This window comes from Lutjanus erythropterus, chromosome 13 (genome assembly GCF_056507025.1).
Source record: "Lutjanus erythropterus isolate fLutEry1 chromosome 13, fLutEry1.hap2, whole genome shotgun sequence".
Classification (NCBI taxonomy): domain Eukaryota; kingdom Metazoa; phylum Chordata; class Actinopteri; order Lutjaniformes; family Lutjanidae; genus Lutjanus; species Lutjanus erythropterus.
The window spans coordinates 34,957,947-34,985,804 of NC_139329.1; the positions used below are offsets into that span (position 1 = coordinate 34,957,947).

At 41.4% G+C, this 27,858-nt stretch overlaps 1 protein-coding gene across 1 annotated transcript; it reads right to left on the reverse strand.

The window, feature by feature from the left end:
- Positions 1 to 1,692: 1,692 nt before the first annotated feature.
- Positions 1,693 to 27,068, reverse strand: hsd17b12a (hydroxysteroid (17-beta) dehydrogenase 12a). Its single transcript, XM_084733912.1, has 11 exons — positions 26,762 to 27,068; positions 13,480 to 13,526; positions 12,056 to 12,131; positions 9,757 to 9,864; positions 7,529 to 7,593; positions 7,240 to 7,284; positions 6,755 to 6,789; positions 5,185 to 5,266; positions 4,950 to 5,015; positions 3,620 to 3,769; positions 1,693 to 2,920 (listed from the first exon to the last, which is right to left on the reverse strand). The coding sequence occupies exons 1-11, from the start codon at positions 26,937 to 26,939 to the stop codon at positions 2,780 to 2,782; spliced, it is 993 nt and encodes a 330-aa protein (XP_084590038.1). The 5' UTR covers positions 26,940 to 27,068; the 3' UTR covers positions 1,693 to 2,779.
- Positions 27,069 to 27,858: the final 790 nt, after the last annotated feature.

Below are 27,858 nucleotides of genomic sequence, written 5' to 3' on the forward strand. Positions count from 1 at the left end.
CTATGTGCCTTTAGTATTAAGATAATGATAATAAGATAATGCTTTAGTTTTGTAGTCCTCTGTGATTAACACACAGGATTTAGAGTTCACCCCTTTATCAAAAAAACATATTTTTAATCCTACCTGAGGATTTATTTATTAATCTAGATTATTTTGGTGTGAGTTGCTGAATTTTGGAGATAAGGTTAATAGAGATGTCTGCTTTCTCTCAAACACAGTGGAACTAGATGGCGCTCAGCTTAACAGGAAAGAGGCAAATTATGTATTTTTGATTTTGGGGTGAACTGTCCCTTTAATAAATTAATAATTACAGTACTGATAATTGCTTAGCTTGCATTTCACTGCCATGTTGACAGACCCTTTAAAACACTTAATTGATTTAATCAGTTTAATTTCTGAATCAGTCAAAGAGTGACGCTATTTTAGCTAGTTAGCTAATTTGGCCTGACTGACTTGAACCTTGTTTAAGAGAGCTAACAGTTAGCGTTACGTTAGGTAAGTCTGCGTGAAGTTACTTCAGTAAACACTTTGTAACGGTTAAAATTCAAAGCAAATACAAGGTTGACTAAAGTTCAACCAAATCTTTAAACCACTTACCAAAACGGCTGCTAAAACGCAACACTGAAGACAGCAGAAAAAGAAATATCTCTACTGGAGCGTGGACGGCTGTGTTCTGACAGCCATAGATGGTGTGTCACAGCAAAATAAATCCTCCCCGGAACAGAAATGTGGAAATGGGTTCCGCTCCGTTCTGTAAATCTCTGCCTTTGCCTAATGTGGTCCTTTATTACATATCTTGTCATAGGTAATAAAAAATAGAAAAAAAACCCACCAAAATAAATGTCGATTAGGGAAAAGCAAAAGCAACAGGGAAAATAATGAGGAAAAATAAAAGGATAAAAATGTAAAATAAAAAAATATATAGATTTTTTTTTTAAATACACAGAAAAATAAAGTAATTTATAAGAAAAATAAATATGTCTATGTTTAAAAATATGTACAATAATATAGACACAAAAATATACCAAAAACATAAAAATAAATAAAAAATGCTTATAATCTTTCCACATTCATTATTCTTTCCACATTCATTATTCTTTTATTTCTCTGTATATTTCTACATATTTATTTCCTAATTCAGTCTTTTATTTATTTCACTTTATATTTCCACATTTTTACAGACTTTATTTTATTCATTCCACTTTACACTACCAGATACATCTTATTCATTTGCAGATTTTTTTCTGTTTATGGCACTGCAATGAGTCCATATTTAAGTAAAGTTTTGAGTTACCTGTTCTTTACATAAGCAAGTCGATTAAGTCTTCTTCACTACATTTCAGGAGGTAATATTCCTGTTTACTCTGCATTTGCCAGCTATTACTAGTTTCTTTGCAGATAAACAGTTTTCATTCAAAACATGAACTGTTTTTGAAATTATACATTAGCTTATTGTAACAAAAAATATTCCAATAGAATAATATATACAGCATATAAAGTAATAATACTCTGAAAGAGGCCATTCTGCAATAGTAATTCTACTTCTGATACATTTTGCTGAGAATTATATACATTTACTTTCATGCACTAACTTACAGATAAACAGTCCTTCCACCAGTGTCTAAAAAGTCTCTAAAGCTGACATTTTATTCACCTATCAGAGGAAAAAATGTACACAGTGACAGAATAATGTGCTGTATGACAGACTTTTTATTAACAAACCATATAAAACAAATTTCCAGAGGAATAAATGTAAGCTCTGCATTTTACATGTAGAAATTCAAATCTTGATTTCCAAACATTTTAAAAGACTCTTTACAGAGGAAAAGCATTCAAAAGGCAGCTTAGTTTAAGCACAGGTCAGACCAAGTCATATGAGGGTATTCGATTGTGCGTAAAGCGGTTCTACTGTTTTGTGTTTATGTAAATGTGAAACTACAGCTAATGATGTAAAATATTCTGTATCCCTGTGAGGAACTATATGTGCAGAGAAGGTTTAAATTTGGATTAAAATGAACAGAAAATAGCACCAATTAAATTACATCCTGTCATACATTTTTAACCAACAAATACCCGCTCATTGAATCTGACCATTTTCAGCATTAATGTCAGTAGAAAGGCACTTTTGTTTAATGCAAGAGTGATAAAACTTTGGTTTAGAACAAGTGATACATCGGTGCAACAACAACCCACCACAGAGTATCATTTTAAATATACTATAAACATGCAACATTCTAGAAAAACAGAGCCAATGCATGAGAAATAATGCAGGTTAACTGACCTGATAGGAAGCAGTAATTACCATCTTTAAATGGCTCAGTGATTTGTAAACAGGTTGGAAGTTATTTAAAAGTCTGAGTTTGGCTCATGTGTTCATACAAATATAAAATAAATAATTATACAAATATATATATATAAAAAGATGCCCACCACCATTTTCCACTGCTTACAACAGCAGGGTTAACAAATCACTCTTTTTTTGGTTGTATCATTTCCACCATCAGTGTCAGTGACAAAACATTAATGTCCTTTACCTAGAGCAGCATTTTATCATTTCACTTCTTTGGCTGTGACTTTACAAACTAATCAAATCAGGGCAGCGGTTGCCGTTTTAAACACAGCCATGCGCATTCGCTTATGTGCACATTATTAAAGGCACAGAGGTGAAATCTCAGGCAACCCCACGGGATCAATCACACGGATACAAACAGATCTTTCAACGTTAAACACTGCACCGGGTCAGAACAGAGCGCCTGCCTGAAGCCCGTCGGCAGTCTTCTTATTCGCTCTTCAAGCTGGCTCCGTTCCTCTGCTCGCGCAGCTTCCTCCTGTGCAGGTATCCGGTGCGTTGCAGGCGGTTCATTCTGGCTCCCAGGAAGATGACGATGCTGCTTGGCACCAGCTTGGTGGTCACCCAACCCTGTGAGGAAAGTAACATAACAAAAGCATGAATTTGCGAGCAATTTAAACTGCAGTTTTCAGGCTTTGACCTTTAACTGAGCATGCAAAAAAAGAAAGACCGATCAGTATCATGTTATGACATGAAAAGTTTACGGTTAACAAGAGGTTTTGTCACGTTATAACAAGACATTCAAGTAACAAACTTCTCTACTTTTTATCTAATCTTTATCTAATTTGCAGTTAAACAAGCAGCAGTTCTTGGTATAACAACATACTATTTATACCATCATAACTTGAAACATTTCATCCTATAGCTCATGTCACTAACAATACAAGTTATGTTATAATATGAAACATTACAGGGTGTAGCAGTATATTATATTAAGTTTAATAATTAACTTGACAAGTTTTTATGTCATAACAACTTCGTAATTTCTTGTTATAACATGAAAAACATCTTGTTATAACAACTTTTCACCGTATAAAGTGATACTGATCCATTTTTCTTTTTCCTGGCGTGGTAACAATACAATTCTGTAAACAATAAATGATTTGACTGAAAACCTACTGCAGGACGTCTTACAAAGGTCAGTTATGGATGTAAAGTGGACGTGTTGCAACTGAATATACATTTCAATTAAAGTCTTCATAGGCAACACTGAAGTTTACTGAATGTATTCATGGATCGGTTCAGTATTTTGAGGTTTCCACGTCTTACCATGACAGCGTGGGGGAAGTAGCCGTTGGTCTGGCTCTGCAGACCCACAGTGTTGAGCTCGGCGGCCACGTAGCGCTCTGGGGTGGGCTTGTCCAGGGTGGGCTTCCTGATACGAGTCATTTTAGTGGCCACGAAGAAGGGCAGCACGCTCTAGAGGAAGACGGAGGGAAAAACAGTGTGAGATGACTTAAAAAAAAATACAAGAATGCTTAAACAAAAGAAGACAACAACTCTAGTGGGCAAATGTTCATAGCATAATGTAATACAGGGGATCTGAGAGAAAACTCAATTTCTGCTCTTTCTCTTGGCTCCGTTTTCAGCCTTTACAAATCTAGCCTGTCATGCGAGACTTTTACCAATCACAGGTCAGTAAGATAGTTGAGTCTCATTCCCAAAACGTCAAAGAGACTCAGCTACCTTTCTCCAAAATCACCCACCCCAGCTTTAAAATGACAAACTTCCACAGCTGAACTCCAGATCCAAATCACCCGTCCTCCTGTGAGTCTGACTGATGGCACCGTGAGATGCAGTCAAACTAAAAATACATCAGATCTTTGCAGTAAACTGGTCTGATGACTGAGGGTTATCAGGTGAAAGCACGCTCAGGGTTTGCTGAGGTGAAACTGCTGTAAACGCTGCGGCCACAAGGTGGCACACGAGTGACTACTACAGAGGGTGCTAAAAACAGAACAGACAAGCTCAGTGAGGAACAACATATTTTCAAAAATACCTCTGCTGATAAAAATGCATATCAGAGGCATCGCTCATGAAGATATACTCATTCCATTGTCCTTTAGGCCTCTGCTCTCAGCAGAGAGCAACAAGTTTTCTAACTTCTTTCGAGTTTAATCTGTGAGGGATTTCTCCTTTGTCACAAAGTCTATTGCAAAGCTTTCTATAAAACTAGAAAGTTTATTGTTTACTGTTGTCATATTCCCCACACAATTTAATTTAAACATTTGGAATTTAAAGCCACAAGTTTGGCCGACTGGATCGACCCCCGACTTCACTGTTGAATAATTTTGTGGATCAAGTACATTCACATGAAGGCTGCTTTAAGAAATTACTCTGTATAATATTTTCAGGCTTGATGAGGATAACTTGGCAAATGTAAAGTAAACAAAATGAAACCACAATCTAGGAGACTGGGCCTACAGTGGGATGGTTTGCTCTACTGTTTCTCAAAGTTAAAGGGAAACAGTTCCCTTTTCCTGACATCTGTCTGGATCAAAAGTGCCCTCACAGATGAAAACATGTCATTTGGTGCAAAACAAATCCCATGCAGGGTGGAGGAGAGGGATTAATCCCATCAGACAAACCCCAAACTCACCTGAATGATGATGCCCTGGCGCCTGTACTCCTCCTGAAGGCCACGAGAGAAGAAATCCACAAAGGCCTGCAGACAAAGACGGATGGAAAGACGGGCAATTTTAACACATTATTTTGTAAAATATTGCTCTGGTATTGGCTTGATGAAACAAGCAGATGCTGACCAATACTTCAAAACCATTCAGCTTTCAGAGAGAATTATTGCTGATTTATAAAGGAACAGAAGTCACACATACCTTTGTGGAAGAGTAGACTGTAAGCAGAGGGACGGGGTACATGCCGCTGGCAGAGGAGATGTTGAGGATGACACCTTTGAACCTGAGAAATAAACACAACGAAGTAGATTTAGGACAAGACCTTTGTTGTTTTTGATGCCAAGAGGACATTTGGGTCTCCAACATGAGGCTGAACAACGAATCGAAATATTATCATAATCTGGCCAAAATTGCAGGAGGTGCAATATTTATTAAAGCCAAAATACCCATTTAAATTAAATATTGTCATGCTGCAGAGATGTTCTGGCCTACACATCATATTCTACAGAAAACATGGATAGAGGTTCTCTCTTGAAATATGAAACGTTACTGATGCAGTAAAATCAATAATTGGAAATTTAAAACTCCATTCTTGACATTATGATCACCTAACAATTTTGTTAGACAGGCCATACGTTCCTTATTAGTGTTCCACCTGGATGTTGAAACATGTGCATCATGTTTATGCTCTGAACTAGGTTAGTTCTTGAGTTCTGGTGAGGATCATCGAGCGTTACCGACCGCAGATGGATACAATCCGATCGGCACACCCTGCCTTAAAAGCTTAAAACTTTGATGCATCAATAATCATTTTTTAATCGCATCATAGCCCTCTGAATTGGAATCAAGTGGAGCCAAGAGATTCCCACTCCTTGTCCCCAGTATCGCTAATCGTGTTGCAATATCAGTCAAAATAATTGCAATTACACATTTTTTTCAAAATCATTCAGCACTACAGCAACAGTCACGTTTCAGAGGTCAATGACAGAAACCTAACATGTTTTGAGGATGTGACACCAGTCAGAATTACAAGTCAAAAAGCTTAGTTGTTCACTTGGAATCAAGACAGCCTGCGGAAATCCTCAATTTCAGCAGTGCTGCCATAACAACATGATCTACATCACAGGGCTTTCCTCAAGATCTTAAGCACTGCTCACTGAATTTATTTCCTGTTTTTAAGTCCTTATTTTTTCTTAAAATCCACAAACTTTCAATGATTTTCCAGGCCAGTGGGAACCCTGTGTCTATACACATTCAGCACACTGACAAATACACACAAAGTGATCTTCCACACGCACACACACACACACACACACACACACTAAAACAGTGTGGTAGTGGCCGTGTGTGTTGCCATGGCAGCCTGTTGCTGCAGTGATGTAGTGGAGCGACGCTCCAGCCTCACACGGCACCAAATGTGCCTGCGCTGCTATTGGCCAGCGGGAGTCACATGGGAACAGAGCAGCCAATCTGGTGGGAAGAGCACTTTGTGTGAATTGAAAGCTTGTCAGCATTGCGAACAAAGGAGGAGAGGAAAAGAGATGCAGTGATGGAAAGGGCTTGGTGAGGATTTCTTGTCCCCCTTCCCGATAAAAGAGTCACCTTTATGAAAGTGTAACCTCCAAATAACTGCTCTCGGGGGAAAAAAAAAGGGGGGTTTTGTTTCGTTTTGAGATTCCTTGTGCAGCTCTGTGCCACAATCCCTCCTTCACAACACTGATGTTTGACTGCAGTCATGTCGCAAAACATGGAAGCCTATCATTTAACTCACCTCTCAGCCATTCTGGGCAGCACCAGACGGGTCATCTACAAGAAGAAGAACAACAACACCACAAGCTCGGTTAACATCAGCCATCACACAAAAACGACAAAACTCACATAAAGAAGAAACTGGGGAAAGAAGGGAAAGAGTTTTATCAAAAAAAAAAAAAGGACTAAAAGTATGAGGGAGAGGGAGAGACAGGCAGAGACCGACACAGAGAGGGAGAGAGTTGCGTGGGTGGCGAGTACAGACAGCGTTGGTGTAGTCCACCGTTGCTTTGGGAACAACTGAGACACTGCAGGTACCATGGCAGAAACAGCAGAAAGAAGAGGAGAAAGAAAAAGAAGACGAGGAAAAGAACAAAAGGGGGGCGAAAAGTGAAGAGGAAAGTGATACCTGCAGATCAACTTTAAACAAACAATTAAGGAGAGACATAAATATGTAGTTTGCAATCCCCGGGCTGAGCCAAAGTGACAAGACAGAGACAAACTTACCTGGCACACTGAGGTCATGTTGACGTTGATCATATTTGTGATGAACTGAAACACAGAAAGCACCAGTCAACTAAATGCTCACGTATAATATTACATGTTTATAGCAGCCCCATCACCAAGGATATAAAGGGAAGCAGGTGATTGATATATTAGATGGATGAAGAATAAGCATTACTAAATTATGGGGCATGTGAGAATATAAGAAATATGCTAAATGACTTTGTGCACTCAGCTGTTTTAAGAATGAGTTGATTTCCATCTGCAAAAAAAATGAAATAAGAAAACTCACGTTCTCCAGATCAGGAATGTGGAGGTAGTACTCAGGATAGGGGTAGGACACACCAACGTTGTTGACTGTTGAAGACAAAAGGGGGGAAAAAGGCAATTATTCAACTGTTTTCCACACAAAATAACCTGCTGGAGGAAAATAAACTAGCTTAAATTTCTACCACTAGGTGGCAGCAAAAGCAAACAAGACAGGCATTCACTCCACACAAGACACAGCCACACCTTACAACCAGTAGAGCACAATTGGTATCATAAAAAAGGACAAAGAGTTCCTTAAATGTTCAACTAAAAAGTACAGTTTTGAACGCTTCTTGTCTTTGTGAAATTTTAGTGCAACTTGAAACGTGTGTGCCTACCACGAGTCGTGATGTCAGTGTCATTTTATGACAAGTGTCTAACTCTAGAACTTAAGGACTTTAAAAACTACACATTCCTCATGCACAACAGAGTATTTTGTACTTTGTGTTCACTTTGATATCATGATGATACAACCAGACCTTAAACAAGGCCCAAGTCAACAACATGCACACTTTGCCAGACAGTGAAACTGCAAAGAAGTCAACTAAAGTTTCTATATTAAGTTTGTTTAAAAAGGATCAACTCACTCTACAGTTCAGAGAGAACAAGGAGGCAACATCACGTGAATTCAACAAGTGTTGAATGATTTATATGACACATGGTATGGCTGGTATATATGATTGATTGATTTCACTATATGTTCGTGTCATAAGCACAAAGTTCCCAGCTCTCATAAGTTTACAAGACAACAAAAGTACAGCTGCAGTGTTCAAACATTTCAGCACATAATTACAGGTCATTTTACAGCTCAGTCTTAAACAAAATATTCTGCCTTCTTGCAGTTTGGCTAAAAAAAAGTCTGCAGCAAAAAAAGAAAGCTTCCCTTCCTAAACAGGGGTTCACCTCTACCAGGATTGGTGTCTGATGTGCTCATGCACTTGTGATTTTACTCACAACTACTTTGATACCTCTACATCCAACACCACTTTACAAAAAGTAGCTCCTTCAACACAAGCAATTTTACAAAACATCTGAGGACCTAACAAGGAGTTTGCAAATACTGGCAGGAACAATTTGCTAGACTTAGAAAGTGAGGACCAACTGCTGAAAACTTTTCATTGACAAAACTTATTCAGTACTCATATCATACTCTGTATCAGCAAGTACCTAAATGTACTGTAAGCACTATAGGTGCATCTCTTTTCCTAAAACACAACTCAGGTTTTTCCCTAATCAACCAGCCAAAAGACAACATAAATGGGGGACATTTTAGCAAAAAGTATGTCCCTTATGTCCTCTTACAAAGGACAGCAAAACAAAACAAACTTCATTCTCAGTTTCACCGAGCTTACACAACAAACAAACTCTGTCCTCCTCTGGAGCAGCATTACACATGCCTGTATGCAAGGCTGAAGTTCCTGCACGCAACTATGCACGTAAAGATCTTGGTCTTTTGTTTAACTCCTACTTCACGAAAGGTGAGACAGTAAATTATCAAGCTTATATGGTGAAATCCGGACAGGAGGTGGAAAAAAAACTGCCAAACTGCCTGAGCAAGGCGTTGTATGGAACATCACCCTTCAAAACCATAAATCATGCCTGATATTTAATTAGAACGACTCCTTAAGCATTTCACCTCCTGCTGCAAACAATGTATGTCATGCAGCTTGAGGACACGTGGCACGTGAATGTCAAATGTTTGTTCTTAAGTGATGCATAGGCTGCCTCATTTCATCACGTTGGCCTTCAGCATGTCTGTCTGCAACTAAACAGGTTCTTGCAGTGAGTTAACTGACAAAAACGTCTTTTTGGAAACATATCAGCGTGCAAATGCTGCCTGTCAGTCATCACTGGACAGTAAGGCTGCAACTAATGATTATTTTCATTGTCGATTAATGTCTGCACAATTAAACGTTTCGTCTGCAAAATGTCAAAAAAAAAACCCTGATCTTTATCTCCAGAGCACAAAGTCAGAGCTTTACATGCTTCTTTTGTCTAAGCAAAAGTCCAAAACCCAAAGACTCCTCATTTATTATCAAATGACCAAGAAACACAGCAAATCCTCACATTCAACAATGTCATTTTTGCAAAAATGAGAAACAAATGATTTATTCTTTTATCTAAAATTGCTGGCAACTTATTGATTAGTCAACTAACCGTTGCAGGCCTACTGGACAGAATAGAAGGATGAATGTGCAACCAGGCTCTTACCAAGAACGCCGATCTCCAGACCAGCCAGCCCCGCCTCGATCTTGGAATAGATGTCCGTCTTGCCAAAGTCAACCGCAATGGTCTTGGTTTCCACTTTAAACTGCTCCTCTGTGAAGGAAGAAACAATATCTGTTAATTATAAAAGGCTACAAGCACGTTGTACAATTGTGATGACAAGAACAAAGCTCAGAATGATGCATGTTTACTCATGTCTTTTACACCACACACTCATACCATGCATGCATACTTAAGCAGAGTTTTCTAGGGTCTGTACTTGACTTGAAAGTTTATTTTACTTTTTACTTTTAACTCCAGACATTCTCAAACCAAGGCTTGCCAGTTTAGTTTTAATGCACTGTGAGGGGAATTATTGATCATTTTTATTTTGCATCACTGTGCACTACCCTCCCAACATCAACACTGATTCCAACCTCAATGGTTGGGACAATAACACAGAAAAGACCTTGCTGTGTCCATCTATGCATATCCAGCACAAGAGACGTAATGAGACGAAAGTGATGGAAAAGTCCTAACAAGACAAGACGGACAAGAGAGGGAGACTTGACTGTAGAGGTGAGGTTCAGTTAGCTTTGCACAGAAACAGCCGGTGGTACTTTTATATTCTGAGTAAATTTCAGAGTCTGTACTTTTTTGCTTTTACATGAGTAAAGAAGTTTAACTGGTACTTTTATTTCTACAAGTATCTACTTGTACTTGAGTAGAGAATATGTTTACTTTTGCCACCTCTGGCGTTACATGACCCAACAGGAGAACAATCCCTGGTTTCCAAACCCTGGATATTTTCAAATGAATGGGTCATGAAACCAGTCGGTGTCAGACTTGAACTGAAGAGGGCACTGCGTACCAACAAACCAGCCGAGCAAGCCTCTCCCCCCTCCCTCCCTCCGCTCCCCTCGTCATGTTTGACGCGCCTGCTGCAATTAGAATTTATTGTCCAAAGACTTGTTTAGCTGATAGGTGGCGGAGGGAGTTATAAGAGGAAAATTCCTGGGATGTGCCTCAGTAAAGACTAGTAGTGTGTCAGTGTATATACAGAGTTTAAACAACATAAAAAAGGAGGAACCCGAGAGGGGGGAAAAAGTAGAGTTAAGGGTCTGAGCCTCTCTGAAATCTCTGTCTAGTTCAGATTATTTTTAGTCAACACTCCACAAAGAAAATAATAAGAAAAGCAGCTTAGGACATGGTGGTAAAGAAGCAGGAATATTAAGACTTAGGTTGGCAACTTGGAGCAATAATTTGGGGTTAGCAGTAAGGTGTGATCAAGAATCAGATGAGATTCTTGCATGAGAGAGAAGAGAAGCATTTTACGACAATGAAATTATAGGTGGGACTGGGTGTGTTGCCCGGTTACACGCTGAGGAGGGCGGTTTTGTCAGACTAATCGTGAGGGAGGAGTGCCAGAGTTTGGCACGCCGCACCCCGCTCGTGACTACCCATCAGCCCCCTCTGTGGACTTGAAGCACGACAGGGGAAATTGCGCTGTGGGAGACGTCAGAGACAGATGGAAAGAGAGCGAGTCAGGGAGAGGGCACTATTTGAACGGGGGGTAGGTGGGGTGGGGGCACTCACCATTCAGCCTCTGTTAAAATCTGGAGCCAGGCCAGAAAAGAGGAGGAGGGAGGGGAAAAAAAAAAAAGTTTCTCCTTTCATACGGATGCTCATTTTCTTCCATTTGTTGTTTCCATCTGCGCAGACTTGAATCAGATATTTGTATAAAAACAGACCAAGAACAGGTTGGGCCACAAGTTTCTCTGATCAGGAAAGATATTCAATCCCTGTCCTTCTTCATGCCGACAGTAAGAATGTAAAACACAGCCTGCTTTGTTGGCTGCATGCTTTCAATTCACCAGCACTCAAACAGAATAAAGGCATGACTTAACGGGATGCAAAAGAGCGTGAAAAAAGGGATTTAGAAAGTAAATCTGAATAGTGAAACTACTCACAAAATGAGAGCTTCATTGCATTTTTGAAAAAGGATGTTCTGCACCTATGTTGCAACACTTTGCACAGAATCAGACATCTAAAATAAACTTAGATTTCATCCCCACAATAGATAACTGATTATTTTATTCCCTTTTCACTTTATTCTGAATCCTTATGTTGAAGACAGGCCCCGTTATCGAGGCCCAGGAAACCCTGTAGCCGATGAGGTGGGAGGTTGCACGTCATACACACATCCTCATCAGCCCACTCGCTGTGTGCTCAACCCCAAACAGCTTTCCATGATGTTGTGGGGACACACACACACACACACACACACACTTTTATACACACTTACCAAGTGACCTGGCCACGTCATCCAGCTTTTCCTGGGAGCGACTGATCAACATCATGGCAAATCCTCGACGAGCCAGCTAGAAAAGAAAAACAGGTTAGTGAGAGAAACGTAGTGTATTATATGAAATGATGAGAAAGAAGATCCAACTTGAGAACTAACTCTCTAAAGTGTAGGAGGGAAGTTTGTATTTCTCAACTTGCTTCAACTGTGATCTGATGATTGGGAATACATGGTAACACATCATCCAAAATAGGGCTGCAACTAACGATTATTTTCATTGTTGAATCTGTCAGTTGTTTTCTCAATTACTCGATTTGTCGTTTGCTCCATAAAATGTCAGAAAATGGTGAAAAATCTCAATCAGAGTTTCTCAAAGCCCAAGATGACGTCCTCAAATATCTAATTTTGTCAACAACCCGAAGGTATTCAGTTTACTGCCACAGGAGAGTGAAGAAACCAGACAATATTCACATTATAGATGCTGGAACCAGAGAACTTTAACTTTTGTTTCTTAAAAATGACTCAAACTGTTTAACTGATTGTCAAAATAGTTGGCGATTCATTAAATAAATGTTACAGCCTTGTTATTTTTGTCTGTTGATAAAAATCTGAGGTTTAATGCCATCAATTTTGTGTAAACTTTACACTGAGAACTTCAGATTTATGATCGGGGGAATTCTGATTAACTCAGTCACAGTTTCCTCACTTTCTGTTCCATTTGGACCAGTTACTTCCCTTGTTGTTGCTGCTGGATGCACAAAGACTCTATGAACATGAGGTCCTAACTTCAATCTTTGGATATGCGGCCATGTTTCTGTGCAACGAGCAAATCTGCCTGTGCATCTAAAATGATTTGAAATTATGCACTTTAGAGCAGAGGTTCCCAAACTGTCATGTCCAGGACCCTCATAATAGATGTACATTAGACCACAGACCCCCAGTTGGGGAGGATTTTGTCTTAAGTCATATTTTGGTTTGAAGATAGTAAAGTCTTCATAGTCAATCATATAAACAGGCCTAAAATCCCAGCATGGCATTAGTACACTTAGTAAAATGGTGGTGTACTGTTGCGTGACAAGCGGCGAGCCTCACTGTAGCACCAACAGTATGAGTCAAAGGCCCTACATGACTATATAATACAGCCAGCACACCCACACAAGTATAGACGAACACGTGGCAGGATAGCCCCTATTCAACGTGTGCTTGTTACCTCTGTACGAGCTCTCGTTGTCGAGCCCGGATTGAAGTGTGTGCGCATATGTGTGTGAGGACTCTCTTCCACGTTAATAGGCCTGTAAGAGCTCTCCCCTACCGTGGCCTATGAGTGAACACGATGTGTGTGTGTGTGTGTATATGTGTGTGTATGCATGAGTCACAGCTTTTCCGTGAAAGAAATGAAATAAATAAGGGTCCAGGAGCCTCACCTCCTCCGCATAGGATTTCCCGATTCCATCTGTGGCTCCCGTCACAACTGGAGAGACAGAAAGAAGAAAAAGAGGTTAGTATAAGGTTCTCTTCACAACATGTAGCAGGGCAGGTGTCAAATTAGTTTCTGTTGTACTGAAGAGGGAGAAGATGTTCCTAAAAGTCACCAAACAACAGTTCATACTCCTTGTATTTTGAATCTAGGTAAACTTACTCAGTAACTCGCCGACTCATTAATCTCGCACCAGAGCTGGGAACTAACAAAGTACAAATACTTCCATTACTGTACTATTCCAACAAAAAACAACTACAGACTAATCTGCAGAGACTCTGCCCTCATTTCTCACTATTTTGCTGTGCTCTGGACACTTGACCAACCCAAAACGTCAGGATTTGACGTCCTAGGAACAAGTCAATAAAAAACTAGGTGACATTCAGTTAGTTTTGCATGGAAACCACCTGTAGAAAAGTCCTTCAGAGGGCTACTTTTTACTTTTATACTCTGAGAGCTGTACTTTTTCACTTTTACTTAAGAAAAGAAGTTCAATCAGTACTGACACTTTAACCAGAGTCTATTTTATGCAAGTATTTGTGCAAGAATGCGTGTGCTTTTGCCACCTCTGTCTGACACATCTACCATGCCATCTTCACGGTTTCCGTTTCCTTTTGAATCTTGCGACAGTCGCACACAATAAACAAATACGGTACTCTTTGTTCAGAAGATTACGACACACCTTCAACATCAGGTTTGACCACTTCCATTTGTCATCATAACGGCTCAAAGCCTCAATATGGAGTTAGTTTAGCCTGGGGCCCTTTTCAGGTGAAAGACGGGACAGTCATACGAAGGCTTACGTTGACGGTCACACCCCACAATACTATTCACGTGCCGTTTTGGACAGCCTCTCTTCCAGGCTTCCCATGAGATGCTTGCAGGATCTCACAGTGCACACAAGAAGCGAGCGTGGATTTGGATCTTGGAGCCAAGATGATGCATATAATACAACCCAAGATGGTATCGATAGGAGTCAAATCACAAAAGATTAAGCTACAAAGACAAAAGAGGGGACAGAGATTGTATAGAGTCGGAGATAAGATGGTATAGATTGAACAAAGAGCAAAGATAGGAGACGGTGTAGGCTTCACAAAGCCCTCACTGGCAGCAGCTCCAGAACAATTAGAGCTGCAATGATTAACTGATTACGAAATAGCCGCCAAATATTTTGATAATCAAGCAATCGTTTTGCATAACTTTCTAAGAAAAACACTCCTCTGTGAGAGAAAACTGAATATCTTTGGGTTGAGGGCAAAAATTTGAGGATGCTATCTTGGGCAGATGAACATTTTTAACCAGTTTCTGACATTTTTTGGACCAAACAACTAATTGATCACTTGAGAAAATAATCAACAGATTATTTACATGATTTAACACATCCGCAAATCACAAATCAAGTTAGTATACCGACAAATCTCACTGGGAAGGTGAAATCGAGTGTCTGTGTAGTTTAGAGAAAGGTAGAGGAGGGAAAATGGTGGAAGCCCAGAGAGGACAGTTTGGTAAACGCAGAGGAGAGATTTCATAGGCGCACAACAAAAGGTGGTAAAGTAGCCGCAGCGTTGGGGAGACGAAGACGGAGAGAGGAGCTGATGTTCTTCTTGTGTTCAGAGTTCTCCTCACCTTGTCAAGCAAGCACGGCTATTTTTAAACCTTCACTGCCCATCAACCCCAGCTCCTTCTTGACTGATGGAGGATGGGGGGGGGGAGAACAAGGGAGGTAGAAAAATGGACACAAGACAAACAAAAAAGGGTGGTGGTGGCGGCGGTGGGGAGGAGGGATTGGGGGTACTCACAAATATACACGCACACGCATAGTTGTGCATCATGAATATATTATTAGCACGGCTTGATGAAAGATTAATAGAGGTAGAGGACATTCTCTGGCAAAGAGCTGGAGAGCAGGAAAAAGAGACAAGATGAGAGAGAGAGGGGATGCGGAGAGGAGGGAGTGATGACGAACATGGAGCAGGAGAGAGGAGGGAGGAGGGTGAAGTGGGGTAGGGAGGGTGGGGAGGGAGAGACGGGGAGGATGAGGAGGGATCCTAGGGGCGGCTAAAAATAGAACTGGAGCGAAGCAAGTGAACGAATGAGTGAAGGAGAAAGAGACAGAATAGAGATGGCGGCGGTGGAGGAGAGGAGGACGGGGGGGGGTGGGACAAGTGAGTGAATGAGAGAAGAGGAGCGAGAGCGAGTAGCACAAAGTCAAAAGTGAAAAGAGAGCAGAATCCCTGGTTATTTTTAAACCTCCCCCGTGTTAAGAATGAAACGCTCCGTGGCAGAAAAGCCTCAATGGGCGCGGGCTGTACCAAATCAGACTCTCGCTGCAGATGCAGGTGGGGGCAAACAGAGGCAGGGAGGAGAGGCTACAGTCACTGCAAAGTAAAATGGCTGGGGGGGCAACAACCACCTCGACATTAAATTAGCTTTTTCTAATATAATGTAGCGAGGGAAATGTGGCTGATTCGTTTTATGAGCTACAGCGTTAATATTTTACATAAATCCATAAAAACGCATGACAAAAACACTGGAAATATATCCTCAGATATTTCCAAAACTGTCAATTGAAGGGTTAGGGTTAACAAAAAAAATCTTTTTACATCTCCTCTTGGATGAAAATCATGCAAGTTTTGAGCATTTAAGGAGAACACAAGGGAGACAAGAGGAGCATTAAACCATTTAGATCATGAAAAAAATCAACAAGACTGGAGTGGAGTTACAAGGTTGCTTGATGGTAGCAGCAAGGTAGATTTTACTGAGACATCTTGTACCAACAAGTGAAGAAAAGCCCTGACCCTGACCGATAAGGAATACCTTCTGAAATTCTTCTCTAACTAGGCCTACGGTGCATTCGAGGAAGAAACGAGAAGCCATGTCGTCTGAAACGCAGAACTACAAACACACACGAGATGGAACAAGAGGACAGGCCACATTCCTGTCACACGGGGCAATTAATTTACCCCACAGAAAGGCGGTTGGGAGGCGGTTTGCCTGCATGACTTAGTTTCAGCCGCAGAGAATCACACCTGGTGTGAGAGTTGTGTCAAAACGCACGTAGAGCATCACCGTTTGAACTTCAGCCTGACACAGAAGACGTGCAAGAATGCGTTATGTGCTTTCTGGAGGTGCCGGGTGACATTTTGAACTTGAAGACGACAGTAAAGAACACATGGCACCTGTCAGAGCATCAGAGAACATGTGTTCAGGCTATGCATGACATGCATTTCAAGAATACAAAAAAACTTTTGAGTAATAACCAGGTGAACTCTTACCTAAAAACAGTGAGGGCCTTGAGTGGCTCATCACTAAACAGTTACTGAAATCCTTTCCTTTTAAGTGGAAAGCCTCCACTCTGCAGGTTTATGTCATTTGAATTAGTGGAGATTAGGGCTGCAACTGATGATCATCTTCGTTATCAATTCATCCGTTGATCATTTTCTTGATTTATTTACTATTTGGTTCATAGAATGTCATACAATGGGGAAAAAATGATGTCCATAGGTGTCTTGTTTTGTCCACAACCTAAAGATATTCAGTTTACTGTCACAGAACTAATGAAACCAGAAAATATTCACATTTCGGAAGCTGAAATCAGAGATGTTCAAAATTTTAATAACTACTAATCACTCAGCAAAATGTTATAGATATTTAAATGTTATTCTTTCATATTGACTATCACTCTATTTTCTTTTTATTGCATTATCTGTGTGTGATGTTCCTTAAATTGTAGTTTTACTTCTCTATATCTTTATTTTGTGAAGCACCTTCTAACTCCGGTTTTGAAAATTTTTATGACATTTTTTTTTTAATTTCAGCTCTGCCTTTTCAAACCATTTAGTACAAATGTTTTGTTTTAACAGTTTAACAAGACACTGAACTAAACTACACAAGTAGAGTAACGGAATTAAAACACAGGAAGAGCGTAATACTCAAGTATGTTAAAGGGTTTTTGCCGTGGTTGGAAAACAGGGAGGCAAGATATAGTGGCGAATAAGCATTCCATCCACAACAGCAGGATAAAACATTAGAAATTATCGTTAACGCTATTTTCTTCTTAAAGAATACTCCACTTCGGATTGTCATTTTCCACTGTGCATTCGTCTACCAACCTCTCCTTCAACCCCAGGCCTGATGCCCCCTCCCCACACCCCTCAAATCCTCGTGCTACACTTATGAATGACTACACTCCTCCCACTCATTATATAATAGTACCATTTTCTCAATAAACGTTGTCTAGGGAGTGAGTGAGAGTGAAGTGTGTGTGTGTGTTTACGTGTGTAACAGGGGGCTAGTACAGTGGGATTAGGACACAGAGTTCCTCTGGAGTCTGAAGACATTTCCTTTTTGCTTTTGAGTCGCTATCAAGGATCATTAGTGCAACGAATACAAGAACAAGAAAAATATTCTAGGATGTTCTACGCCAAGTAACCGATAATAGTTTATGGATTCATGGAAGTTGAATAAATTACAATTAGCCACGCCTGAAATACAACAGAATGATGCTACTTATTGCATCTATAAATTGGTGACCCTTTAGTGATGAACCTGCAGAATTATAAAGGCCCCTATTCAACTGTTCCATTGATGTACAAGCAGAACACACTGTCCAAAAATACTATTGTTCATTTAAGTCACAAACACAACCCAGTGCTCCCAGCAGGGTTTAATTCCCCTCACGTGAGCAACGCATTACATCTGTGACACACACAGATGTAATGTAACAAAAAGGGCCTACGCAAGCAGAGCACGTGACTGACAGCAGAGCTACTGACGCTCAGAGAAGACGCACTCTCCGACAACAAAGGGTGAATGTGTGTTGATGGGGCAACCACGTATTAGAGCGATGTGTGCAATGAAAAATAATGGAGATGTGGGGAGAGGCCAGGCACGGGGAAAGGAGTGTGTGAATCCATGAATGTATGCATGCATGTGTGTGTTGGCAGAGGGGATGTGTGCACCGCTGGCTGCCTCTCATTCATTCCCAGCAACACCGCCGCTCTGAACCCAGTTTCTCCCATTCCAACGCCTCTGAGGAAACTGGTCCAATGTGCTGGCTCTGAAGCGCCCTGACGGGGGCGCGTTTGCACCGCAGCTCTGCTGTGCTTAACGCTGCACATCACGTCCAGAGGTATTGACATCCCCCAGCCTTTTCTGTCTCCCTCCCTCCCTCCCTCCTCAGCAGTGGAGCAGCCCCTGCCGCTGCCTGCTCACTATTCCGAGGGTCTAAAAAAAGCAGCAGGAGGAGTAAAAATAGCAGCGCGCCTGCACTGCCTCGTCTGGGAGCTGCCTGCCTGCCTGCCTGCCCGCCTGCCTGCCTGCCGCAGCACCTGAATACCAACAAGATCCCCCACCACCATCACCACGACGACCAGGCTGCTGCTGCTGCATCCTCAGCCCTCCACCTAAAACACCAATGCCAGCGTGAGCACTGCAGGCTGGGAAAAACCACAGATCTGATGAGCAGTGGAGAAGGAAGACTCTTTGGTTTAGATGAACGTGGGCTGCATGAGGAAGCACATGTGTGAGGATGAGCAAAGACAAAAGAAAAGCTTTATGAATATGGTGATTCAGGTTTGTATTAATTCACAGATAAAGATGAAGGTGCACTGATTAGCAAAATAAGATGATCTAATGTTTAGTTGGCATGGTTTTGATTATCAGTTCCCCACAGGGTGAGGTTTTTTTTGGAAGATTCAACTTCCCATGCAAAGAGAAAGCGAGACAGAACTAAAAATGGGTGCAAAAACTACCCCCCCTCCAACCCTCCCCACCACCACCAAATCCCCAATTAAGATTCTCAGTGAGGAGAGACTGCGGTCCTTGTATGCCCCGCTCTTGTTACGTACTGTTATGTAATCTGTCGCACCCCAAACTCGCCTATCAACGAGCAGCCCCTCCTACCTCAGAGGGAGAAAAAAAAAAAAAAAAAAAAGATGGAGGGAGGGATGCAGCAGAAGATCCAAAGACAGCCCCCCCCTTCCCCTCCCCACCTCTTCCACCACCCTCACCCAAACACACACCCCATTCTCCATCTGCCCACCTTCCACATTCAAACACACACACACTGCTTTAAATAGCAGGGGAGGAAAGTCACATGGGTAATATAAAAGTCGACAAAAATAAAGCTTGATCGGGCCGGGGGAGAGAGGGAGAAATGAAAGGAGGGAGGGAGGGGGGGACAGAAAAAGAGAACATGTACTTCAGAGCTGCCCAAGATAGAAGCAGCATCTATATTTGGGTACAGAGCAAAAAATAGTCGCGTCCCCCGCCCCCTCCCTCCTCAAGTCACACGCCTCGTTTAAAAAAAATCGATAGTTTCCTACTTGGATTGAGACAAGGTGATTTTTGAGCAGGAAACAAAACTTTGATATTTGACCGCGCGCCGTTAAGGACGGACTCTACTCCGTCCTGATTTGAAACAAAGATTACAGCAGGTGATTTCACTTCAACACTCCTTCAGCCAGAGAGGGACGGAGTAATCGGTGAAATCACCTGCTGGACTTTTTTCTATACCAAATTCATTTTAAAAAGAAAAATTACATCACACATTACGATACAAATGCTCATTATAAAAAGGGAGAAGCTGTTCAAAGACGTGGTAGTAAATAAACTGAAACAATGATCCCCATCTCCGGGTGAAAGTGTTTTTCCTGCACGCGTCTACGATCTGTAACGTTAGACGGCCAATCACCAGCATTAGTTCTTGCTAAAAGCACGCTGCAAAAGTAGCTCGCCAAAATTGATAAGATTTACTCCTTAGGTATCAAAATTTGGTATCGAATGACAAGTCATTTTTCAGTAGTACTGAAGCAAAAAAAAAAGTATCAAAGTTTGGTACCCAGCCCTAGGTGTATAAATCAGTACATATCAAGTGTGACAAATCTAAAAAGAGGAAAAACGGCGTAACAAGACAAAACGGATGAGAAAAGAGGTTCAGTTTGCACAGAAAGAGCTAGACATGGGTACTTTTTACTGTATACTTTGATAGCCGTACTTTTTCACTTTTGCTGGAGTAATTAAGTTGAATCAGTACTTCTACCTTTAAAGTCAGTCTTTACAAAAGTATCTGTACTTCTACCTAAGTAACTAATGTGTGTACTTTTGCCACCTCCTCCTAAGATTGTTATGCAGCTGATTTCTACTCTGAACAGACTTTATTTTATCCATCAAGCGTTTCTAAATCTACACTACAGAAATCCACACCAACTCCACCTTACACACCCTGTGTTCCCTCCAATCTCGTATCAGGTGAGGTTTCTTGTTTTCATTTCTATTAGTGGTTAGATAATGGCTTCAATCATGAATCATTATGCATTCTTCTTCTCGAAAGACTGACGCAGAGAACCACTACAAAATACATTTCAACAGATACTCAACAACTGAACAAACTGCCTTTCTGGCATGTTGGGCTCAAACCAACATAACAAGGTATCGTCTGACAGAAGGCAATAAGCAGCCGACTCCAAATATGCTGGTGGTCCAGTATTGTGTGTTTAAAGAGCATGACTGAGCAGCTGCTTCATTATTGTTCTTGATGACCTCTTTCCAGTCAGTCCAATATCCAAGTGAAAGATACGCTGGAAAGTCGGTTGAACTCAAGTTAAACTAAGTTGTTTTGAGAAGTTCTGGTACTTCAATAAGATTATTACACTAAAAAAAGAGACATTTCTTGGTTGCTTGATTCAAGGAACTCACGCGAAAACCAGTTTCCACCCTGTTTGCTTGATTTGCTGAGGCATTTAAGTTGTTGTGTCAGTAAGAGGGCTTCAAATGACCAGTTTAGAGTTGAAAGGATTAGCTGATTAGTGGTTTGACAGGAAGTTATTCTTGTTCACGCCATTTCTCAAATTCTTTTTTGTCTTATATGCTAGCAACCCTGAAGTTTTAGAGCAAATCATCAATCGAGAAGATAATCAGTAGATTAATTAATGAAAATAACCGTTAGTTGCAGCCCTAGACCATATAACTAATCATATGTTTCGGGCTACATATTTTCACTGTCAATCATTTGTTTTGTTGTTTGGTCAGAAAATGTTGAAAATTGTTGATCACCATTTCCCAAAGCCCAAGGTGACTTTTGCAAATGTCTTGTTTTGTCCACATTCCAAATATATTCAGTCTACTGTCAAAGAGGAGCTAAAGAAACCAAAACATTAATATTTGAGAAACTGAAATGAAAGAATTTGGACTTTTTTTCCTTAACAAACGACTCAAAATGATTAATTATCGCAGCTGGACATGTGTTTAAAGAAAGTTCAAAATACCATCAGTTGTGTCTTTAACTGTCTCAGTGGTGGCTAAAAAACTCAGTGTAATCATTTTAGAAAACACCACAAGACAAGAAACACCTTAGTGTTTTTGAAGCTAGTGAATGTTTTTTGGATAAATAACAAAATTACAAATAGAGAAAAGTTGAATAATTTCTTTGTTCTTTACTTCTCTGTGACAGTAAACTGAATATCTTTGGGTTGTGGACAAAACTTTTTTTTTTTTTTTTTTTTTTACATTTTCTGACATTTTATGAACCAAACATGGAATCGATTAATTGAGAAAATGATCCACAGATGAATCAATATAGAAAATCATCATTAGTTGCAGCCCTAGAAACATTAAAGTTTAATTTCCACTAAAATACAAACTGAAGGGAGGAAAATAATACAGCGATGATACAATATGAGAAGGGTTCATATGAGAGAAAGTGAGAAGGATGGAGAATGTAAGAAAAAAATAAAGTGGAGAAGAGAACAACATGCTCAGAGGAAGATGGTACTGTAGCCTCAAAGAGAGAGAGTGCACAGATATAGAGAAACAGATACACACACTGGCTGGATGGGGAGTTGGGTGAGATGGAGTGAGTGGGGGAGGGGGGGTGGGGTGGATTGAGAAGAGCTTGAAATGAGGGAGATGCAGAGGATTTTTTTCCTTCCTCCCACCCTCCCTCCCTCTGTTTTTTTTTTACCCAGCATCCCTGGCTCTGGCACGTGTCACAGAGCGTGTTCATCACATGAACAGCAGTGTTCTCTCTCTTGCTCTCTCTCCGCCCACACACACACACACACACACTCTCTCTCTCGCTCATACAAAGCACTAGGGGGAAGCACATTCACAAGGATGAAGAAGTGGAGACCCTGCCTCAGTTGAAACACGCACACACACGGATAAATTTCATTCACATATGTGCATTTTCCTTACCGTGAATGAAGCCTAATTCCTATTCATAAAAAACACTGAAAATTATTCTCTCAGAATAATTAACCCTGTTAATTCAGGTTGTGTTGATAAAACATGCACGCCTCTAATGTTTATTCCTGGCGACGAATCAAACTCAACAAAATTCTTGCGTAAGTGCTGACCCAAGTCTTTGTCACTCTTGTGCTGTACTGATGAATGGCTGCATCTCTCTTATATAATGGGACCATTTTCTCAATAAACTGTAATGTCAAAGGGAGGAGGGGGCCACTTCTAAGGCGCACGTCACATCACTACCCCCTCCTCTTGCAAAAAGCTCCCTTTGGTCTAATTTACTTCCCTATAATGGAGTTTCACTCACACGCAACAGAACAGACACTGGCTCCCTTATATAATACGGGATGCTGGGGGCTAAGAGTGGAGTGAGCAGAGAGGAGAAAACTGGGCACTACAACACATTAGAGCACAAATATTGAGCACTGCATTCTCAAGAAATCTGCTCAAATGAAACAAAATATGAGAAACATTTTTTTTAAAAAATGTTATCTTAAGGACAGATTTGTGCAAACTGCAAAAAAATGCAGGAATCTCCCTTTTTACTGATGCACCTCCATCAAAATGTGCTTTAAAAAAATTATGTCTTGATGAAAATGTGTCGTGTTCTAGAGAGCTGCCATTCCTTCGCTGCAGACATGGATGGAGCTGGCAGGAGGTGGGGAGGGTGAGCGTGTGTGTGGATGCACAGTGCAGCAGAGAGGCTGGGGATGCCGCTTTAATTTAACCCATGCTGCAGTGCTTCTGTTCTGCCACTAGGAGTCCCACACACTAAGGGGAAGACCAGTCATTGGCAGAGGAACTCCAGAGAAATCCCTGCTCTGCTCTCCTCTGCTGTATGTGAGAGCTGCAGACGTTCAGACACAAAGATGTGCCATGATGCCATGAAAAAGTCTAAGCCGAAGTTTTAAAAAACTAACATTGCATGCAAATTTACTCTGCTTTGAATAAAGAGAAGGGATTGACCTTATCTGATCCAGTTTTAGTGGTTACCAGGCTATGTTTACTTCAAGCACACACTCAAACCTGTCCAGCCAGGAAATACCAGTTGTCTCCTGTGCTGCAAGAGTAGCCTTTAGGATTGCAAAATGCATGTTTAAAGTGAATCATTTTTCTCGAAAGCATGTCAGTCTAAGAACTTGGGTGCAATGATTCTACTTTTTGGAAGCCACTTGTTAATTTGTTTACTGGTTGTCTGACTTGTCAAACTTCTACTATACCACATAAAGTAAAAAAAATTAATTCGAATGACAAAACAAGCTGCTAATTACCAAGTCAAACTACAACAGTTATTATTATTATTAGGAATTTAAAATGACAGTTGATGTACAGTTGTTTATGTATAATCTATTGCTAGTTTATGTTTGTATTAGAGTGCTGTATTATGTTTTATTCCTTCAAAGCCTAACCAGGGACAAGGACTACAAATTAACTACAGCTATAAGTCCTATATACTTTGCATTTTTATATACATATCACAATGCCTACATGTATTGTCCCTGTTCACTGTCAATTAATCGGTCGATTTTCGTTGTTAAATGATTAGTTGTTTTTTGTAAAATGTCAGAAAATGGTTATGAATATTCAGTTTGTCATTGAGGAGTAAAGAAACTAGAAAACATTCACATTTAACAAGCTGGAATCAGAAAATTGATTTTTTTTCCTTAAAAAATTACTCAAACTGATTAAACCAATTAATTTAAGAGCTGACAACTGATTGATTATTTAGCTCTAATTCTTATTATTCAACTGAGAGAAAGAATGGATTCAAGGAAAAGGAGAAATCAAATATGCAAAGGATTGAAAATACTCTACATCTAAACTGGACTTCACATATGACTCTGTTGTTTACTTAATATGCATTAAAATAAAGAGCAGTGCCAAGACTGTTTAGTGTTTAGAGAGGCAGCTGAACTTGTTCACTTCAGGTTAAAGGTGGAGAGTCATCTCTGACGCAAGTGTACGTGTGCAAAAAGAAAAATCACACCACTGCCTAACCTGGCCAGACCGGCACATCTGGTACAACCAGCTGAGGAGAACACCTCATGCCTCCACCTGTTCGCTTCCTGCCTTGACTCTAACCGCTGTGATTGGAAACGAACGCCATGTTCCATTCCCATGTGCACACTTGTCAAACTGGTGGCTGGTAACTGGTTTCAGGGAGTGGCATCACAAGTTCACATGTTAAGAAAGAGTTTAGGGGAGTAAACGAGGCTGCCGGCCGGTATGCAAAAGTTAGGCAATACTTTTCATTAACCCTAAAGATTAGTAAAATAAGAAACCTTTCTAGAGCGTTTCTTTAAAATGCTGACTTAGGGCATTTTGCTACATTTTTAAAGACATAATATGCAACATTTTCCTAAAAAGTATCGGTATTTTACGTCGTGGGAATGAAACGCAACAATAAGTTATCTTTCTGGTGCGTTTAGGTGCAGCTCGGACAAATCCTGCTGATTCTACCTTTAAAACCGAGTTCTATTTCATCACAGGGATCACTTTTGACCTACTTGATGCAATAGAAAACCTCTTTACTGCGCCAAAATGCAGGGATACAAGCCCGAGGCATCATTTTAGTTACTGGGAGTGCAGGAAGGAAACCTCAAACACAAGATAGTGGGGGTGTTGGAGGTGGAGTGAATGGGGGTGCGGGAGGGGAGGGGGGATCACAGTTTCTATATGACCAATGGATGACGAAGCGATGAACAAGCGCATGACTCATCGGTGTGCACCGGTATTCCTCCGCATATTCCAGCAGAATCACTAAAAAATGTACATTAGTCATTCCTGAAGGCACCCTACCTTTGCGTCACGCATTTCATCTCCTCTTATGGCGCAAAGGGCATCAATTAAACAGCCCATTCATAAAAAACGACGATTTGGAGGCAAAGTGCGTCACGGTGCAGATAAACATTCGGGTTATTTTATTATTATTTTTTTTTTACATAGGACAATAACAACATAAGCATTCAAAATAATCGGGGTCGTCTGATTTTAGGAATGTTAGAGAGGAAAAAGGGGGAGATTATCAACCTATGCCGATGCGAAAGGGGGAGCGCTCGGCAAATTGCGCAGCAAGAGGCTCCAGACGCAGCAGTCTTCTCCAAACAGGAGACTGTAGAAGTGGGTCAAGCCGTGGCATGGCGATTCCTATGAGACTACCAAACCAAAATACACTCAGATTTGACTGGAAACTCGCTCCTAGTTGACTAAAAACGTTGATTAAGTGCAACATAGAGCCAAATCTTATTAAAAAAAAACATATTAATCTCTTGTGACAATATGTAGGGCAAACGGAATGGGACAAGAAACCGACCACACAAGCAAAAGCAGGACAAAACAGCGCCTAAATCTACCAATACATAAAGTGAATAAAAGATTATGAACACAAGTGTTAAAATGTGGGACAAACTACCTCGATGGGACACGTTTTGTGGAGTGAAAAGCTGCGAAAATGATCTAAGATGTAGGTCACGTTTTAATTGGGCATATGGGTTTGTCCTACATCATGCGGATGGGCTAATGTGGTTCAGTAGTGCGCTGGCTGAGAGCTCACCCACATAAAACAGCTCTGTGAAAAGTGCGCATAGCCTGCGCAATTTGGCTCCTGGCTCACCAATGTGGGGCATCCCCCTGCCTGCCGCTCCAAATGTGGGTGAAAACGCTGAGTGGAGCCCCTGGCAGCAACAGCAGCAGCAGAGGCAAGAGACGGTGCTGCTGTGTGTGTGAGAGTGTGTGTTTGACGAGAGAAAAAGCCAATTGAGCTAATAAGGAACCATTATCTTGTCAGTCAATCAGCTGCTTACCTGCGCCTGTTACGCAACACCAACCTCCCCTTGAATTAAGCCCCCAAAAACGCACCAGAATGCAGCTCCAGTGAAAGTTTGAGCCCAATAACCTCATTCTTTTATCTGCACGTCGAGTCCACCTGCCCACTTCTGCCCTCTTCGTGACCGTGATGTGAAAATTGATGTGACCCAACTCACCTGCCCATTTGCCCAGCTTCGGGGAGAGCAGCTGCCCGTTCCCCAACACCCAGATCCTGAAGCCTGAGAGCAGCCTGTAGAGCAACCACAGCGCCAGGGAGGCCACAGTGAACGCACCGACCCAGAAGAGAGGCGTCTCGGCCCCACGGAGCGTCTCCTCAATGTTCATCCAGTTCATGGCAGCGGCGGCGGGCGGCTTCTCGGTGACTCGGCGTGTGTGTGGAGAGAGTGTGTGTGGAGACCTCAATTTTAGGCAATGTGCTCTAATTTCCAAGCCACAACGTGAGAGAGTCCCTTTATAAGGAGGTTGTAGCATCACACACACTCCCCCAACTCCCCCAACACTTGTCTAGCCTGATTTAAAGTGCACCGCCCACCTCCTACTCTGCACCGCCCTTTTCTTGTGCTCACTGGCTGCCGTGGCTGTCTCTCGGCTTATCCGCCCTGCTGGTTGGCGCATTTGCATGTCAATCAGCCCCAGAGCTTCCCCCATTCATTCGATTTTGTGTATGAAGCAGGGTGGGTCAAAGGGAAACCGGGATGAGGCGCGATTGGGCAAACATTACGGCAGCTCCCATCCGGAGTCAGTCATTGGCTCTCGTCGGAGCAGGTTTGTCGGTTTCAGTCAGGATTATGAAACCCTCCAAACCCACGCTCTCGGAAAAAAACTGCCCACACCACTTTATGAATGAAAGGATGCGCTCATTGGTGAGAAATGTGCGCGTCCTCCCGCCCCTTGGAGAGCTTTTGCAGACGGTTTATTGGCTCAAGTGATGCCAGTCTGTGAGGTCAGCCTGCTCCCACCTAGGCATGACTCACTCGTCTATTTTAGGTATTCTGTCTGCATCATACTGCTGATAACCACTAAAAGAACGTGGAGACAGGTGCAGTGAGGCATCTTAGCGCACAGATTGCGCCACATAACTCTCCAACACCCCTCTCTGCCGCAACGCAAGCGCCCCAAAATGAAAAACTACAACCCCCAGCCCTGCTTGCTTTCCTCTTTCACGATCTCGCGAGATTACCCCCATCGTAGTAAGTTCCCCATCCCAAAACATTGAGGAGAGGGAGATGAGATGTGATGCGTGTGTTACATA

What these genes read in the sequence shown, in the direction of transcription:
- hsd17b12a (XM_084733912.1), bottom strand. Translation starts at nt 26,939, where the DNA reads ATGAACTGGATGAACATTGAGGAGACGCTCCGTGGGGCCGAGACGCCT. An exon ending in ACATTCCTGATCTGGAGAAC is followed by an intron (nt 7,285 to 7,528) that starts GTGAGTTTTCTT and finishes TCTGTGTTTCAG; the next exon opens with TTCATCACAAATATGATCAA. An exon ending in ACTTCCCCCACGCTGTCATG is followed by an intron (nt 2,921 to 3,619) that starts GTAAGACGTGGA and finishes CTTTCCTCACAG; the next exon opens with GGTTGGGTGACCACCAAGCT.